An 18,873-nucleotide genomic window follows, 5' to 3' on the forward strand; every position below is an offset into this window, starting at 1 on the left:
TGTTCTTTCTTCCAATAAGATTTACTGGAGGTATTCTTTTGGGGAGCACCAGCCTTTCTGCTAGGATGAAATTTTGGGGGAGTTCTATGAGTCACTTTTGAAGTAACAGTAGTTTGCAGAGGCCATCTTTTGTTCTAGTGCTGGCCAAGTTCACAGGAGGTAGGACTGGAATAGAGTGACTGGGACCAGATACACAAAGGCAAGCAGGGGCAGATGGAGGAAGAGGATTCCAGGAGCTTTGTGGGGAGCAAGTGATCTCTTAGAAAAGTAGAGGGTGGCTTCATAGAGGTCACAGAAGTCTTAGAAACTGACATTTTACATGTAGTGTTTACAGAGCTCTGAGCTTGGCATCATGACAGCAACCAGAAGACCTAGTAAGGCAGAAAGAAGCCAGTGTACAGTGTACATTGGGGATGGAGGACACAGTGCAAGAGCAGGACGGACCAGACAAATCCTAATAAGGGGAAGGGGTGGGTGTGGGGTGGATGTGAAATACGTTTGAAGTCATTAAGGAATGAACACCATTGCGTATATTATTGGCTGTAGTTAATTAGCAGTTTTAAACAGCTTTTAAGTTGGGGCAACTGCAGTTGGACATGGTGGCACATGCCTTGGGAGGCTAAACTAGAACTAGGTAATCCCAAGTTTGCAATCAGCTCTGGGCTACATACTGAGTTAGAGGCCACTGGGCTACACAGTGAGACTGTCTCAGGAAAAAACCAAATACAATGAATCAAACAATAATAAAAAACTGGAGTAGCTTTGCAAATTAAAAGGCCAAGTCCTTTCAGTGGTTTTCTCATGAGCTAGGTTCTAGGAAGGAGAGTCTTGAGGCCATGGGCTCATGAGGTGGTCATTGGCCACCTGGTGATGGGTTCTATAGTTCTGACTTAATTCCAGCTGCTTCATTTACTTTGTTGAAGGACATGGGGACTGAGTGAGGTTTCTGCTGAGGCCTGTCTATATTGTGCTAAACGCCTTGGTGGTTCTTGAGACTGATCGATTGGAAGGAGGGTGAGAGGATATAGAGTGAGCTAAATCCTAAAGTGGGAGGCTGTTGAAGCATTCTGGGAAAGTTATGGAAGTGAAGCCAGTGATTTCTTTTCTCTGAGCAGTGTCACCCTGTCCACTAGTTCTTAGGTGCTGTCTTTGTGGGCTTGGTTGCTAACTATAGTGCTCGACTGGTTTTGTTCTGAGACAAATTTGCCTCTGGAACCTGTAGTTCTGCCTCAGCCTCATCTGGATTCCAGGCATATGCCATCTTGCCCCACCCCTCTTTCTCTCCCTTTGCTCCTTGTTCACTTTGTTTTCAGTTCTGGGTGTTAAATAAATTCAAGGCTTCATTTGTGTGAGGACAGCATCCTACCTCAAAGCTAGATTCCAAGCTCTTGACTTTCTTTTCCTTCCTATCCTGGATTTCTCTCCCTACCTCAGTTGGTTTTCTCAGTAGTCACGAGGGACCTGTGAGGGGGAGGGGGAGCTCTGCTGGCAGGAAGCCTTTCATTTCCTCTGAGCTAGGCCATCTAGTCCAAGCTGCTAGGAGACAGCGGAACCCAGGGAAAACCAGCTTGTGTATTCATCTTCTGCTCAATTTTCTTACTGCTCTTAACTTCCTTGGGGGTTTTCCTGAGGCTGAGCAGGCTGTGGGGAGTGTGGACAGAGTGGGGGAACAGCAGCTACTGTCATGGTGGGTTTGGCATGATTAGTCAGCCCTAAATAACTCAAGAGTTTCTTAGGGAAATCAGTTAATTGGTGGAAAAGAGACAGAGCAGTACTTGCCATTGATAATGAATCTTTGGGGGTGGTTTGTTTGAGGTAGAGTCCTGTAGCCAGGCAGATTTTGAACTGTGTGGTTGAGGGTGCCCTTGGCTGGTTAGTGATCCTACTGCCTCTACCTCCAGAGTGCTGAGACTATAAAATCCTTACACCCACATGGTTTTTGTTTTGTTTTTGAATTAGGATCTCACTTCAAACTCCTGGCTAGCCTGATCTCACTATGCAGTCAAGGCTGGCCTTGAGCTCATAGCAATCCTCTCCCACCAAGTGCTAAGATTACAAATTTGGGCCATCATGCCCAGCTTTTATTGTTTTTTAGTGTGAAGCAGCCATAATTGGAAGCTATGTTATACCCCCAGCTCTAGCTTTTATAGGAATGATAGGATTCTGGGTTCGGTGCGTGTGTGTGTGTGTGTGTGTGTGTGTGGTCATCTTTGGTGAGTTGACCTTGGCCTTATTTGTCAGGGGCTGTTTGACTCCTCTTTGCAACTTTTTTTTTTTCCTTGAGAGAGTCTGGCTGAGGCTGACCTTGAGTTTTTGGACTTACCTGCTCCTTCTGCCTCAGACCTCCTAGGAGTTGGCTTACCAGCATGGACTGTCATGCCCAGAGCCTCATGACCTTCACTCCGTGGAGCACTACTGTTCACAAGGCTTTCTCCTTGAAGAAACTGCAAGTGGCTAGCATTAGCAACAAGATAGGTTCCTTCCTGTTGCTCTTACATTGCCCAAACTGGTCTGAGACAACTCTATAGACCAGGCTGGCTTTGAATTTGCAACAGTTCTTGTGTTGGTGCTTCCTCCATGATGGGGTTAAGGGTGAGTGCACTCGGCAAGTCTCCCCCCTAATTAGATGGGAGTTTCTAGGTCGTGTGCTCCCCTTTCCTCCAGTTCAGTCTATTTTGGGCCTGTGCCGGGAGCTTGTGTTTACCACAGGAAATGCTGTGGAAATGGTCTTCCCAGGTCTCTGCAGAAGCGGATCTTTTTTATATCTTCTTTCTGCTGTAACTGAGCTACATGTGGAGTATGGGGAGGTTAGTACCTTGTGAGCAGATTTGCACGAAGGGAAATGAAAGGAAGATAGGCGCACGCGTGCAGGATCTGACTTCTTTCAGGGTGACTCACTTGCTGAGTGGTAATTATTAGAGCCACTTACTGATCTGCTTTTCTATGACAGACTCTATGCTAACTAAGTGGTTTCCATACTCTGTTGCTCTTAAGACTGGGTCTTACTGTGTAGCCTGGGCTGAGCTGCTCATGCTTTCCTGGCCTCTTCCTCCCCAGTGCTGGTTTGTGCCACTAGACCTGGCTGAATTTGCACATCTCATCTCACTGTCACCTGAAGGGAGAAAGGTTCTTGGCATCAAACTCATCCTTGTTTTATAGGTGAGAAAGTAAGCTCACAGGAAAGTGTGAACACGAATAAAGACAACGAGCACAGAGCTAAGGGTTGAGGTCTGCAGGGCTCTAGAGTTCTGGGATGGCATCTCCTGTAGTTCACATATGCCTATCCAGAGCATCCCAACGGGGTCTTCCTGAAAGGTAACAAGTTGTCCAGTATGCCTGGGTATTCACTGATCTCTTGCCAGGGGAGATGGCAAGTGTACTTTTTTTTTTTTTTTTTTTTGTTTTGTTTGTTTGTTTGTTTGTTTTTCGAGACAGGGTTTCTCTGTATAGCCCTGGCTGTCCTGGAACTCACTTTGTAGACCAGGCTGGCCTCGAACTCAGAAATCCGCCTGCCTCTGCCTCTGCCTCCCGAAGCGCTGGGATTAAAGGCGTGCGCCACCACGCCGGCGTTTGTTTTGAATCTTGTTATGTAACTAGCTAGCTCTGGTTAGCTTGAGTTCTAGGTATACCGGCCATAGAGAAGACAAGCTTGTAGAGTGCCTGTAGTTGGGCTCTCATGCTCCTCCCTTCTGCATTCTGACTGCTCCCAAGGTTATCCGATGTGCTGAGTTCTTAGCCTCAGAGGGCAAGGCTTCCTTTGTTTGACTTGGCACTGAAGCGGGCAGGGGGCTAAACTAACTAAGGTAGGTAGACTTTCTGTCAGGCTAGACTAAGCTTTTCCCTTTTGTCATTAGGGGTGGACCTCAGCCTTGTGCTGTACCACAGAGCTACAGCCTCAGCCAAGAAGTATTTCTGTCACATATTTACATGTTACTTGTTAGATAGGATTTATGGCCAGCAGATCACTCTATTATCAACCACCTATGGACGAATTCCATTAAAAAGTGTTCTTGAAAAAATGTGTGTGTGTGTGTGTGTGCGTGTGTGTGTGTGCGCATTTGCCTGCAGAGGCTAGAAAAGGGTGTCATATTCTCTGGAACTGGAGTTCCAGGCAGTTGTGAGCCACCTGATGGGGGATGCTAGGAATCTAACTCAGACCTTCCAAAAGAGCACTGCTTGATCTTAACCATTATCCAGCCACAGAGGCAATGTTCTTACACATGCAATCTTGAAAGTAGCATTGGGCCTTCCTGCAGACGTGGGCTAGGCTCTTGGTAGGCTTCTTCCCTCAGATGTATCCCTTAGGCTGTGTTTAGTTTGAGAGCGGGGACAGGAGAGCTTATAGTCCTTTGGATGTTGAGAGGGTCAGGAGTAGGATTTGGGGCCTCCAGATCTTTGGCCTGAGCTTGGCCAGCTAGTGTTCTGGGTCTGTAGTTTGGACTTAGGTGTCAGGACGTGGACAATGAATGGGCAATAGGAAAAGAACTGGTCAGAGGTCAGCAGGCAGGTGTAGGTTTTAATTCTAACTCTCTTTTCTTTGCTTTTTAAGACACATTCTTACACAATATCCCAGGCTGGACTGGACAGGCTACTGAATGGGGCCTTATTCTTAGCTTTAATTAAGGTTGGACTCTGGCTTCTGCCGTCAAGAAGAGTTAACTTCAAAATTCATCCCAAACAGCTGAAAATGGTGCCCATTCTTCTACTGTAGAGCTTGAAACTATCTCTAAAAATGGTACTCCCGCCTTCCTCCTATCACGTTCACAGTCTGTTTCCACACGGTATCCCAGACTGATCTAGAACTCAAGGCAATCCTCCTGTCTCAGCCTCCCGAGTGTAGGTACACGTCACCATGTGTGATGACTATTTTCTTCTTTTTTTTGTTTTTTGTTTTTGTTTTTTTTGAGACAGGACTTCTCTGTGTAGCCCAGGCTGTCCTGGAACTCACTTTGTAGACCAGGCTGGCCTCGAACTCAGAAATCCACCTGCCTCTGCCTCCTTGATTAAAGGCATGAGTCACCACGCCCGGCTTGTTTGTTTTTTGTTTTTTGTTTGTTTGTTTTTGAGACAGTTTCTCTGTGTATCCCTGGCTGTCCTAGAACTCACTCTGTAGACCAGGCTGGCCTCGAATTCAGAAATCCGCCTGCCTCTGCCTCCCAAGTGCTGGGATTAAAGGCGTGCGCCACCACCGCCTTTGTATTTTCTTCTTAATGTAACTGAATTTTCTTTGTTAATGGCATAGTCTTGGGTGGCTTCCCAGCACACTATAAGTATTTAAGATCAAAGGAGAGGGCTGGAGAGATGGCTCAGCACTTAGGACTGACACCTTTTCCAGGAGACCGGATTCTGGTTTGATTCCCAGTATCTACATGGTAGGTCACAACTGCCTGTAGTTTCAGGGTCTCCAGTGCCCTCTTCTGGTCTCTGTGGACATCAAACCTGCTCATGGTACACTCACTGGTATACATGCAGACAAACACCATACATAAAATTAAACTGAATTAACAGATGCTAAAGGAGAGCTTGATCTTGATGTTGCTGTCCCTCACCTTTATCCCTGGGAAGCCAGAGATGTGGCACTGAACCATGGTACTCGAGACATCTTTATTACTTGTTTGTTCAGTATATGTGTGTGTCTGTACATCCTCCTTTCCCAGCCCTGCCCCCTTGCTTACCACCTTATTTCTTGAGATAATTCCTCTTAATGAACCTAGAAATGCTGGCTTGGCTACAGTAGCTGACCAGCAAGTGCCAAGGATCTTCCTGTTTGTCTTGTAGGTGCTGGCATTATAGGCTGCCATGGCTGGTCTTTTTCACTTCAGTACTGGAGTCCTTAGCTGATCCATCTCCTTAGCCTATGAGAATTCTTCAAGACCTGGATAGTGTGTCATTGCTTGTCCATAATCCCAACATTGGTGAGGCTGAGGCAGGAGAATCACTATGAATTTGAGGTCAGCCTAAGCTATCTGGTAAATTCAAGGCCAGTTTGGGCTACAGAGTAAGATGCCACCTCAAACAATAAAAAACAAAGAAGAAAATCTCACCGCCCCTATAAAAGTAAAACCTAAATAAATAAATCAAGCAAGCTGGAGAAGAGAGACGGCTCTGTGCTTAAAGCACTGGCTGCTCTTGTCGAGGTCCCAAGTTTGACTCCCAGTTTCTACATGGTGGCTCACAACCATCTGTAACTCCAGTTCCAGGGGATCTAATGCCCTCCTCTGGCCTCTCAGGCACTGCACACATGGGACACACAGACATGTGCAGGCAAAAGACCCATATACATAAAATAGAGATAAAGGAAAATAATTAAAAATAAGTAAATCTTCAAAGCCAGAGAAGCGGAAGTGCCTGCTTAGCACTCGGGAGCAGTGGCTGCTGTTGCTCTTCTGGCAGACGTCACCTTACAGAGTAGGCAGGGAGAGGCTGGGGCTTAAACAAAAGCCATTGCTGAGCCAGTGGTGTAGAGAGCAGTTAGGATTTCTTGCTTTTATCCAAGTCTGAGTCTAACTGCTGCTGTTTAACTTAGCCAAGCCTATCTGTGTGTTCTGATAGGCTCCTGTCAGTTTCCTTCTGGGTGAGGATACCTGTGTTATAATTGCCAGGAGTAAATGTGCATAGGTAGCTGCTAGTAGTCTTGAGTGGGTCTCAGGTTTGTGTCATCAGAGCCAGCTGAAGGACTGCTAAAACACACGTGCGCCCGACCCCAGCACGCCTCATTCTCGGTCTCTAGGGCGTGGTGGTAAACTGCACTTTTCAGGAGTTGCTGATGCTGCCGGTATGACTGACTACTTTGAGTACTGGCTGTTGTGTACCATGTGCTGTGTGAGGAAGAAGTTAGTTGACTTATGAGCCTTTCTCTTAAGAGATCTAAGTTTCTGCAGGATTGCACATGAGGATTTCAAAAAGCCAGAGCGGAGGGAACTGGCCACTGGCTGGGAACCAGGAAGCTTTTGCTGAACTGTTACAGGGTCTCAGTGTCTCAGTCATGTGAGCTGACTGCCTGGGGCTCACTAGGTAGGAAGATACTTCTGTTACAGTGTGGAGATGGGTATGGTGGCCTACACTTGTGGTCCTAGCACTCGGGAGGTTGAGGTTGGATGTTAACTCCGAGATCAAGCCAACCCTTGCTACACAGCCTGTACCAGGCTAGTTGAGTTACATTATGAGATCCCGTCTTTAAAACAAAACAACTTGTGAGCTGGTAAGAGCCAGCATTACTGTACAGCTGCTATTTTCAACTACATTATTTTTAAAAAAAAAAAAAAGATGAAATAGGAATGGATGTTACAGGTGCCTCAGTGGGTAAGAATGAGCCACTCTGAGGTGGTGGGAATTTGATTGATTGAGAGGAAGGCTTGGAAAATAATTGAGCTTTGATTATATTGAACTTTCAGTACTAGAGGCAGGTGTTTGGGCTTTACTTAGTGACCAGGCCCTGTTGAGGACTGAAGGATAGAGGGGTAGGAAGGGAATGTGCAGTGAAGAGGTAAGAGTGGAGCATGGTGGTCTGTGGGAGGCTGAAGCAGGAAGGTTGCTGGAGCCTAGGATATGGGTCTAGCTTGGCAGCATAGCTGGGTCCCATTTCTTAGGAGGAAGTGGAGAGGTGACAGAGAGCACTTTCTACCTTTATTACTGTCTTTTTCTAGTACCTCTTAGGGGTTTTCCCTGAACTGTGTGAACCACTAATGATCTATTACATGACTGTTAGCAGGCCACTGGATAAGAGTGACTGTTTCTTACTTTCCCTAGACAAACAGGGAAGGCAGGACATGGATTAGCTCGGTTTTGATGCGGCTAGTGAGGGTTTTTGTAGTTGGATGTTTTTTCCCCTTGGGAAGGGAAGGTTTGAGGGGCTGGGGTACAGCTCAGTGGCAGAGAATGGCTTTAGCATGTGCCAGGCCAGTCTTCAGCACCAACAAATCCACAAGCACACCCACTCATTACAGGTTTCTAGCTTTTTTTCACAGGATTCCTATTGAACAACTGCCAGACCACATTTAGGCTTTTAGCCGAGATAGGTTCTCATATTTTGAGGTTCACACAGCCTCTTAAGAAACATGATAAATGCCCTTCAAAACAGAAAAAATTGTAAATGTCATGCACTAAGGAATTAGTCTGCGTTTTTCTCAGTTCTTAATTATTTTGTTTTACTGTTCTTTCTTTTTTGGCTCAAATTCAGTACACACAATTCTTTAATGAAACAGTATAGAAAAATTTAAAGCAAATTCTGAATTCTACAGATAAAAAGCAACCCATTCTTGACCAGTAAATGAAGGAAGTTAAATTTGCGCTTTGTGTGTGTGTGTGTGCATGTGTGTGCGCGCTAGGAGTTGAACTTAGGGTTCTGTGCATGCTAAGTAGGTAGGTCCTTTACCACTGTGCTGAATCTGCCCGCAATGTGATTCTTAAACTTTTGTAAAAACCACATGGTCATTTATCCTGTTTGGAGCTCCTTTGTGTGTATTCTTTAAAAATTGCTGCTTTCATGAAACAGCAAGTTAAAATCATGATATCTTCTTGAATTTTAGGTACTTACACTGTGAAATTTTATGATGGAGTAGTTCAAACTGTCAAACATATTCATGTCAAAGCTTTTTCCAAAGATCAGGTGAGAAATGTGGTTTGTGCTTTTGTGTTCCGAACTATGCTAACACTTGTACTTATGTTTCTCAAATAAAGACATTACATGTGTTTCTGATGACAAGTCTTTATTTCCTCCATCTTGACAGTTTCACCAGAAAGTTTTCAGAAGTTGTAAATATCTGTGTTTCTTTGTCCATTCCCCCTTCACAGATTTCTCTTCTTTACAAATGCTGAGCACAGCCCCCATTGTTTGTTTCTCTCATTTCTTCTCAAGTGTCTTGAGTGCTTCCCCTTTCCCTTCTTCCTGCACCCTCACACAACACAGGGAGCTGGTTGAGAACGAGAGCACACTTGCGCACTTTTCCCTTGTCTGGTGGTGTTTCTGACATGACTTAGACCGTGGCTTGGGAGCTCACAGCTTAGCTTGTCTTTGCTGTGCACTTGGCAACCATAGCAGCTACATATGCCTGCTTTGAAGTCAAGTGTCCTGGTGACCCATTCTCCCCTGCCTGAGCATAGAGCCCAAGGTCTGCTCCTGGAAATACGGCCCCAGAGCTCTGAGCCCTCCTGAAATACTTTATGATTTCCTCCCTTTCTCTTGCCTCCTCATGTTTTAATCCAACCAAGTCTGTACCAAGTATCTTTGGGGCTCTTTTAAGTTCTGGTAGTTCCAGCTAGTTGAGCTTACACAGGTTTTAGTTCTGAGTCCCTCAGTGGTTCCTCCCCTTAGGGAGGAGGTTGACCGGATTGGGATGCTCTGCCCTGTTGGTCTTTCCCTGAGATGAGCAAGTGCTTTACTTGGTGCCGATTACAGCAGGTTCTGTGTAGACGTCGCGGGCAGGAGAACTTGCCAGGAGCCTCAGGAGTGGCTTTGCCTTTGCTGCTTTTCTCTAAAAACATTGAGAAAATGGTGAAATTTTGCCAAGATAATTGTTGCTTTCTTTCTCTTTACCTGCTTCCTGCCCACCTGAGAAGCCTCACCTGTGCTTTTAACATTTTTGTTAACTTGTGGAATGAGTTGGTACTGGTGAAAGAACTGACGTACGAACTAGATGGAATTGGTGGTTAGGACAGGTCCCGAGACTCCTCAGTGCCTGATAGCAAAAGTCCAACTTTTAAAATGAAGTGTATTTTCTGACAGTCTCACTCTGGCCTAGGCTATTCTCTAACTCAGAGCGATCTCCTGCTTCACCTCCCAAGTGCTGGGACTGTAGGTGTGAGCCATGAACCCCATCAACTTTAACTGTACTCAGTAAATTAAATTCCCTTCCCAGTTCCCAGCTGCCTCTGAGTGTCTCATCTTACCTCAGTCCCAGAAGACCACCAAGACAGACTGATAGTTCTCAGATGCACACAAGCGTACACATGCACACACATCCCTACCTGCCAAGAGTGTGTAGGCTTTTGACTCAAGATGACTGTCTAAAAGTTTTTCATTACAGTATTGGAACAGGCCAAACTTTCACTTTAGAACTATGTTATTCTAAATGTTTTGGTAATTACACTTGAGTTACATTTCATTTTCTGAGCTTATAAGAAGAAAGTTTGCTTCTTTTAGAAGATCTGGAAAATACTCAAAGCAGAAGGAAAGCAAGACAGCCCCCTTGAGACAAAGGGTTCCTGCTGGTTTGTCTTTGGCACTTTGTGTCTGTCTTGCTGGTTTTTGTTGTTATAAACTTGTATGTGTTATTCTCAAAATTGGAGTCAAGTGCATGCTACTGTCTATAGCTTACTCTTCTGTCTTAACAATGTAACATCTCCTGAAGTTGCTTTGTCCTCTGAAGTTGCAGCTTTCTGGTAGCTCTGTAGTGCTCTATAGTATGCATGGACTTTATGAGGCTGGCTTCCAAGTACAAAGCAGGGTGTTTGTACCCAGCTGGGAAGTCTGATTATCCTGGTAGCAAACTCCATTTCTGGGAATTCATTTTAGTTCAGAAGTAGGGACTGTCAAGTCTTTTGATCTGCACTGACACCACCTCCATCCAGAAGAGAGTACAGTACAGCTGCTGGTTTGTCTCTCTCTTTAGAATAATATTGTGACTTTAAGAAAAGTCTCACTGTTTATAATTTTTTTCCCTGTGGGACAAATTTTGCTTTGACTGCCAAACAGTTAAACATTCCTTTCCTGTTTCTGGGATGTCAATGAGCCTAGGTGTGTGCAGGATTCCATAGGGGAGCATATTGTGGGATAGATCCCTGCTCTTCTCTGGAAATTTTGGAGGAGTGACTCATTCATAAATAAACTTAATTGTAGCCTTAGAAATTTTAACTTTCAAAATGGCCTTATTAGGAGACAGTTACATTAGTGCGCAAGATTTCAAGGCGGATTTTAAAGTCAATTTAGAAGCAGTACTGCTTTTCAGCGGAGAAAACATCCAACAGCTCAGGAACCCAGTAGGTAGCTTGCTGGGGTGAGCACAGCTAGTAACAGGAGAAGCAGCTAAGACTTTTGGTCTGCTCTGGGCATTGTGAACAGTGTTCCTGTTAAGCTTCAAGTTACTAGTTTGATTTTCTTCTATATAAAACTGGGTATCAGTGCACATCTCTGAAAATCCCTGGCTAAGAAAGCTAGAGTTAGAAACGCTGCTTCCAGTCACGGATCTTGCTAGTTGGCATCCCTAACTAGTCTTGTGTGGCTCATCCTAGTAAGGGAGACTGCAGAGTCTCAAAGCTCAGGTACTCTCCTGGTCCTGTGCATCATGTGACCTGGCCTATGTCCTCTTAGTGTCTTCATTGTCTTCATAAATGTGCAAGCAATCTCCTGATTGTGTATTTGCAAGTAATCACAAAGTGTTTCATCGCTATTTTGCTCATTTTAGAATATTGTGGGTAATGCTAGGCCTAAAGAAACAGACCACAAAAGTCTTTCATCGTCTCCTGAGAAACGAGAGAAGTTTAAAGAACAGAGAAAAGTCACGGTCAATGTGAAGAAAGACAAAGTGGAAAAAGCCTTAAAGACAGAAAAGCGGCCCAAGCAACCTGACAAAGAGGGAAAGCTGATCTGCTCAGAAAAAGGCAAAGTGTCAGAGAAAAGCCTTCCTAAGAACGAAAAGGAAGATAAGGAGAACATTTCCGAGAACGAGCGGGAGTACTCCGGGGATGCCCAGGTGGAAAAGAAGCCTGAGAAGGACCTTGTGAAGAACCCACAAGAGAACCTGAAGGAGCCAAAAAGAAAACGAGGCAGACCCCCTTCCATAACTCCTACGGGTGAGTCTCCCAGGCGGGCTCTGCAGTGCGTGATGGCAGTGTTCTTCTGTGGCCTTTGTGGTTCTTTATTCCTTCTGTACTTCAATCCTTCATGTTTGTGACTGGCTTGTGAGCTGAAAACAAACGGTGCTTGTGGAGCTGAATTTCAGTGAGGAGTGTGTCCAGGTAGACGTGTTGGGGAGTGTGGCCGTGACTGAGCTGGGGTGGAAACATGCGGGAGCTAAGGCCTTCTGGTGCCTGCTCACATGCCCTCAGTCTGAGGAAATAACAGCCTCATGGGCAGACATGAAAGAGGAGAGGAGAAGACAGGAAGCTGAGGGTGCAGCTGATCCTGGGTTCAGGCCTTAGTGCCAACACACACGTGCGCACAGACACACACACACACACACAACACGCACACACACACACACACACACACACACACACACACACACACACACACACGTTGTGTCGATGAGGGAGGCAGAGTAAAACAAGTCAAAGCCTAGAGCTAGGGAGGCAAAGGTGCATTTTGAGCTCTTAGTAGGCATTGTAGCTCACACCTGTGACCCTGACACTTGGGAAGCGGAACCAGGAGGATCGTTAGGTCAAGACGAGCCTGGGCTTCGTAAGGACACCTGCCTCAAAAAGACGGAGCTTTTTTTTTTTTTTTTAAGATTTGTTTATTTTATTTTTATTTATATGAGTACACTGTAACTGTCTTCAGACACACCAGAAGAGGGCATCAGACCCCATTACAGATGGTTGTGAGCCACCATGTGGTTGCTGGGAATTGAACTCAGGATCTCTGGAAAAGCAGTCAGTGCTCTTAACCACCGAGCCGTCTCTTCAGCCCAACATTGAGTTTTTAAAAGATGTTTATTGATGCTGAAGTTTCAGTTTAAATAAAAAAATAATTTGGTTAATTAAACTGGTAAGAGTTAAGGGTTCAATATGGATGTTGGAAATAATATGCAGTTATTTAAAGGCAGTCTAAAACACTGAGGTAGGGGAATGCAGTGAGTTCAAGGCTAGCCTGGGCTACGGAGTGAGTAGCAGATTAGCCTGTGCTAAAATAAAATATTGACTCAAAAAGAAAAAAAAAAAGAAAGGCGGTATAAGTTTGGAATTCTTCTATTATATCAAAATCAAATTTTGATTTCTTGATAAGCCGAACACTCACACTTCAGGTGATTTGGAGGCATGCAAAGCCCCCCTGCCCCCACCAGATAGAACCACCTATAGCTGAATGCACCTGTGGTCTTTCCCTGTATGAATATTAGACAAGTATGGACCTCTTCCCATTTCCAAGTAGCATCTATAATCTTTTGTTGTTCATTGTCCTGGGAGCTGAGCCTGTGACCTTGCACATGATAAACCAGTCAGCTACAACTCTAGCTCACAGTCTTTTTTTTTTTCATGAAAGTTTAAACAGTTTCAGTAGATAATTCAAAATGTAAAATTTGATATAGAATATATTTTGTGAGAACTAGAATAAGAGCCAACTCACTGATCCCTAGTGGGAAACTCTACATTAGGTTACGTCATTCAGGAGTATCTTTCTTAAAGCTGAGTTCTAATTTTATAGGAAATCAGACAATAGCCTGTTTTATCATCAGATGAAATATGAGCCTCCCCTCTTAAACAAATAAAAATAACAGCAGAAAAGGCCAGGTAAAGAGCTTGTTGTATATGCCTTGTAACCTGAGTGTGGCTATCCAGAATCCACATAAGGGCCATGTACTATAGTTCTTGTCTGCAGTCCTAGATTATGGGTCCTAGGAGATTCTTTGGAAGCATGTGGGCCAGCCATCTTGTTATATACAACAAGGAAGACAAGAGACCCTGTCTTAAGGGAAAGGACAGGGACCTGCGACCCTGATTGTCTTCTGACCTTGACTCTTGGTCAGTGATATGCAGGCACTTGCATTCACTCAGCCACTTAGACTCAAGCTCAGGAAAACATGTATTTTTCACATGCACAAATAAAACAAAGTAAAAGCGCCCCCCCTTCCCCCCCGTTTTTCAATACAGGGTTTCTCTATGTGGTTCTGGCTGTCCTAGAACTCACTCTGTAGACCAGTCTGGCCTCCAACTTAAGGATCCTCCTGCTTTTACCTCAAGTGTTGGAATTAAAGGTCTGTACCATCATACCCATCTCTCTCTCTTTTTTTATCTTTTTTAAAAATTTTCTTTTGTTAATTGGCAGTGCTAGTCAAACCCAGGTCCTTCTGTCTGAGAAGCAAGTGCTGTGTCTGCCGCTGAGCCACCCCTGCAGCTCTCTCCCAGTCTGTAGTCTATAGTGACTATATGGTGAAATGTTTTTAGATGGATTTGTTTAAATAAAATATATTCTCAAACTTAGTTTCATTTTTTAAAAATTTCTTAATATGATTGCTTAAAAATTTAGTTACATGTGGCTCACATTTGATGTTCTCATTGTAAATCTGTCTGACAGCATTTTCCTTAAATTTAGTTGCTGTCAGAAAGAAAGAAAGAAAGAAAGAAAGAAAGAAAGAAAGAAAGAAAGAAAGAAAGAAAGAAAGAGAGAGAAGAAAGAAAAGAAAGGGAAACTTTAGTTGCTGCCTTGATTGGCTTGTGAGAAAGAATTAAACAGCAATACCCCAGGCCTGCATGATCCCTAATGAACTGCCGTGCATTGAGAATGGTACAGCTATACAGTGTTCTGAGGGAGACTGAGAAAATACCCTGTGTCTTCCAGACAAAGAATGGAGAATGAATTGGGACAGTCTAGAGGTTTAAACATCCCAGGTTGTGCGCCATCTTCAGATAGCGTTGAGTGTGAGGCCAACTCCCTCTGCTGCAACGGAACCCAGAGGTTGCTCACAGCAGGCCACTGCATCACAGCTGCTCTATATCCCTAGACTCCAGACAGCTGGGAAAGGGTAGCTGTGCAGGAAGGAAAAAGATGGGAAGTGTGGACTTGTCTGCAGCTCAGTTTAGCTCTTCCTGCTGTAGCTTGGAGCCTTTGGCGTGTGTACTGAGGTATATATGTTTCCCAGGTGACAGACTCTTCCATGAACCCATCCACAGCTTCACGCCTTCCTGCACTCATTTATTGCTTTTGTAAGAATGTGATTTCATACCAGATAGACACATTTACTAGAGAGGGAAATCTCCTGCTAACTGGACTTGGCCATGTAAGGACAGGCTGAGCTTGTGCTTCCTGCCTTCTGTCAGCACCAGTGTGGAGATGCTGGGCTCCCATCCCAGTGAGGTGTTCTGGGGAGTTAGGGAAATACTCAGCTGCTCTGTAGGTACCTGTTGATATGTGCTATCAAAAGGAAAAGGAGGCTTGTGTGGTGCTGCATATGGAGTTCAGGCACCCTTAGGAAACCAAGGAGTTTGTTTACCAGGGGAGCCCTGAGCTCCTAGATTGCACAGATCTGATTGGGAGCAGAATCTGAGCTATGTAGATTATATGTAGATTGTTTAAGTTTATGTTTAACCTGGAATATGTGTGACCCAAGTTTCCGCCACTCAATATAGAATAATGTTGATATGTTGGGATGGTTGAATAAAGCAAGAGCCAAGAATGGGGCTTTTCTCCTCAGAGCCTGCTCTGTCTCTCTTTCCACCTCTGCCACGGCCACACTGGAGCTGCAGATTGTACATGGATCTCTTCTCATTCCTTTGGTTTATTCCCTGTTCTCTGTTTCCCATTCCAGTCCTCTTCTCTCTTCTTTTGCCCTCCTCAGATCCCTGAGTCCCGCCTTCCTGCTGGGGCTCTCTAATCTTTCTTCTGTCTCTTTTTGGATTTCCATCTTTCAGGTTTGAGGAGAGCGTCTTATGCTTTAGGCCAAAAGTAGAGAATGAAGCACTATCCAGTCTTAGCACCTGCTGAGTTAGTGATCCATGGCAGTGCCTGAGACTTGTGTTGGCTTTAATGTAGATCTTCTAAACAAAGCAAAACAAAATAAACCACCTATAACCAGTGACAGCTGACTTAGCACGTAGACCTTGAAAACAGGAAACAAGCCCTAATCCGTGACACACATTTTATTTTTTAATTTTTTAATTTTTTTTTTTTTTTTTTTTTTTTGCTGGCCTCGAACTCAGAAATCCGCCTGCCTCTGCCTCGCGGGTGCTGGGATTAAAGGCGTGCGCCACCACCGCCCGGTGACACACATTTTAAGAATGAGCCTGCGTGGTGGTGCGTTTTCTTAGTATTGGGTAGGTGAGGGTTTGTTCAGTTTTCTTTTTTTTTCTGGACTGGTCAGCTGGCTTTGAAAAGATTTGATGCTTAGAATGGCTGAAGGAGTCAGATGAGGTGGAGCAGGTCTGTGATGCCTCCATTGAGAGGTCAGGGTCATCTTTGGCTACAGTTGCAGGCTACCTTTACTGTGTGTGAGAGCCTGTTCCTTTCTGGTTCCTCTCCCCAGGATCTCAGGACTCTTACTTAGTAATAACTGTCTAACCCCAGCACTCGGGAGCTAGAGGCAAGAGGATCAGGAGTGGAAAGTCATCCCTTGATATATTTGTAGTTTGAGATCAGTTTGGGCTTTTTACTACACTAATTTTTTCTTCTCCAAATAAAGCAAGATTACAAGGGCATGATCAGCAGTGCATGCCTGCAATCTCATCGACTCCAGAAACTGAGGCAGGAGGTTTACAGATCCCAGATCCTCTTAGCAAGGAGACACTGTTCTTCCCCTGCCCCGTCAAGAGACTTTTATGCCGCCCACACATGTTTTTAAGAGGCTGTGTTCGAGTGTGGTATTTTAAAGTGAAGGTTTAGAGGCTCTGGGTCTTAGACAAAGCCACAAAAAGATGGAGGCAGGCAGAGCATCAGCCTCTGCAGAGCATCAGCCTCTTTCCAAGGAAGCAGCTTCTCACTCGTTCCTTTATCTTGGCTTCCCTTAAGGATGGCTGTGGGTTTTCAGGATTTAGTAATGTATCTGATATCTATGAAGGGTCTTCTCTCTTTCTTTTTGTATATAAAATGCACAATTAGACACAGAGAAGTTATATATTTTTGTGTGCTTTGTATATATTACAGCTGTGGATTCAAACTCTCAAACTTTGCAACCAATAACATTGGAATTGAGAAGACGGAAAATATCAAAACGAAGTGACACCCCATTAAAGCGTCCCAGACTCGACAAAAATTCACGTGAGTCCCCAGTTTATGAATATGTGGCTAGAATTTGATAAATTACTTGAGTCAGCTCCTGTGTCTGTCTGTCCCTGTTTCTTATGAGTACTAATGACTGTCTTTGAATACATGAGCTAATGTGAGTGGAATGTGATTGAGATAGTAGTTTTTAAATGCTAAAAACAACAGGACCGAGTTTGTGGTGGGCTCAGTGATAGCATATCTACTTCCATAAAGTATATTAGATTTAGATTCCTTCAGAAATATATGGCCTACTATACTAAGGATAGATTTCATGTGGTGAGAAAAACTTCAGCCAGCCACGGTGGCACACACTTTCAACCCTAGCACTAGGGAGGCAGAGGGAGGCTGATCTCTGTGAGTTTAAGGACAGCCAGGTCTACACAGAGAGACCCTGTCTGAAAAAACAAAGAGAATATTAGAAATACTATTTTTTTTTACTAGAAAACAAGCATGTTGACCCCAAAAAGGAATTATGATGGTTTTAAAATAAGGTTCTCATAAGCCATGTTTGACTTTAGGAGTTAGTACACAGTCCTTCATGTTGGAAGCTCCAAATTAGAGCTGTGGTCACGATAGGCACATGCCGCCTGGCGTGGTGGGGAACGCCTTTAATCCCAGCACTTGGGAGGCAGAGGCAGGCGGTTCGAGGACAGCCAGGGCTACACAGAGAAACCCTGTCTTGAAAAACCAAAAAAAAAAAGAAAGAAAGGAAGGAAGGAAGGAAGAAAGGAAGAAAGGAAGAAAGAAAAGATTGGCTCATGCCTCAGCATGTCTTCTCAGTCTGTGAATTCTTGACATTTGTTTGTAAGCTCTCTCTAGCCCAGACTATGAATTTTTTAAGGTAAAATTCCTTCTAGTAGAGGTTTTGCTTTCACTGTAAGCTAGGAAAGGAAACCAGTCAGAAATCCCACAAGTCTCTATAGGAAAGCCCTTGTAGGAGTGACCAGCTCAGAAGCCCACATAGGTAGAAGTCTTTCTTCCTGTTGGCCTCTGAGACAGCACAACTCTTAATGCTTTACAGCCCAGGAACAGTCAAAAAAACGCTCTGAAAATAGTGACAAAGACTTATCCAGGAGACGGTCCTCCAGGCTGTCCACTAATGGGACCCGTGAGATCCTAGATCCTGACTCGATTGTACCTGATCTGGTTCATACGGTTGATACAAACCCTCTACCAGACAAGTCACCCAGTGCCAAGGATTCTGCTGAAGGTAAGTCAGTGTCTGTTTTGGAATTATTTGGCCAGCCTAGTGCCTGTCTACTAAGCACTAATCTAGATCCTTCTGTATTGGCTTCTGTGTTAGACTGGGTTGAAGGTGTGTGTGTGTTGTGTTGTTATTTATACTGCATGTATTTTGTGTATAGGGCTGGAAAGATAGCTCAGTGGCACTTGCTGTTCTTTCAGAAGAGCCAGATTCAGTTCCTAGCACCCAAGTTAGGTGGCCCACAAATACCTGTAACTCCTGTCTAAGGGGATCTGTCATGGCCTCTTTGGACACTGCATACATGTAGTGTACAGATGGACTTGCAGGCAGAACACACATGCACAGCTGGACATGGTTGTGCACACCTTTAATCTCAGTACTGGAGAGGCAAGCATCTCTTTATGGTTTCCAGGCCAGCCAAGGCTACAAACAAACAAACCCCACCAAAATCCATCCACACTAATAATAACTTGTAAAAAAATATATATGTGTAGGTCTGTGTGCATGCAGCTACTCAGAGTCCAGAAGAGGTTGCCTGGAGCAGAAGCTATAGGTGGCTGTGAACTGTCCAGTGTGAGTGCTGGGAACTGAACTTAGGTCCTCTACAGCAGCAGTCTATATGCGCTCTTAAGTCCAGAACCATCTCTCCAGTCCACCTTAGATTGTTTTGAAATCCAAGTATTGAAGGTGCTGCTGCAGTGCTTGATGACATCTTGTTCGTCCTGATGGAGTAGATGTATCTGTGGTTGTTTTTGCTTAT

At 44.5% G+C, this 18,873-nt stretch overlaps 1 protein-coding gene across 4 annotated transcripts in view; it reads left to right on the forward strand.

Moving 5' to 3' along the window:
• Phf20 (PHD finger protein 20) overlaps positions 1 to 18,873 on the forward strand; it is a 113,307-nt gene that overhangs the window by 59,106 nt on the left and 35,328 nt on the right. For 2 of the 4 annotated variants that reach the window (NM_172674.2, XM_006499339.2), the window contains 4 exons: positions 8,529 to 8,608; positions 11,403 to 11,790; positions 16,790 to 16,903; positions 17,931 to 18,119. In NM_172674.2, coding sequence (NP_766262.2) covers positions 8,529 to 8,608; positions 11,403 to 11,790; positions 16,790 to 16,903; positions 17,931 to 18,119 — 771 coding nt within the window. The remainder of the gene's footprint in view (positions 1 to 8,528; positions 8,609 to 11,402; positions 11,791 to 16,789; positions 16,904 to 17,930; positions 18,120 to 18,873) is intronic. The other 2 variants (XM_017317827.2, XM_006499338.4) reach the window with 2 other exon arrangements.

This window comes from Mus musculus, chromosome 2 (assembly GCF_000001635.26).
Source record: "Mus musculus strain C57BL/6J chromosome 2, GRCm38.p6 C57BL/6J".
NCBI classification, from domain to species: Eukaryota; Metazoa; Chordata; class Mammalia; order Rodentia; family Muridae; genus Mus; species Mus musculus.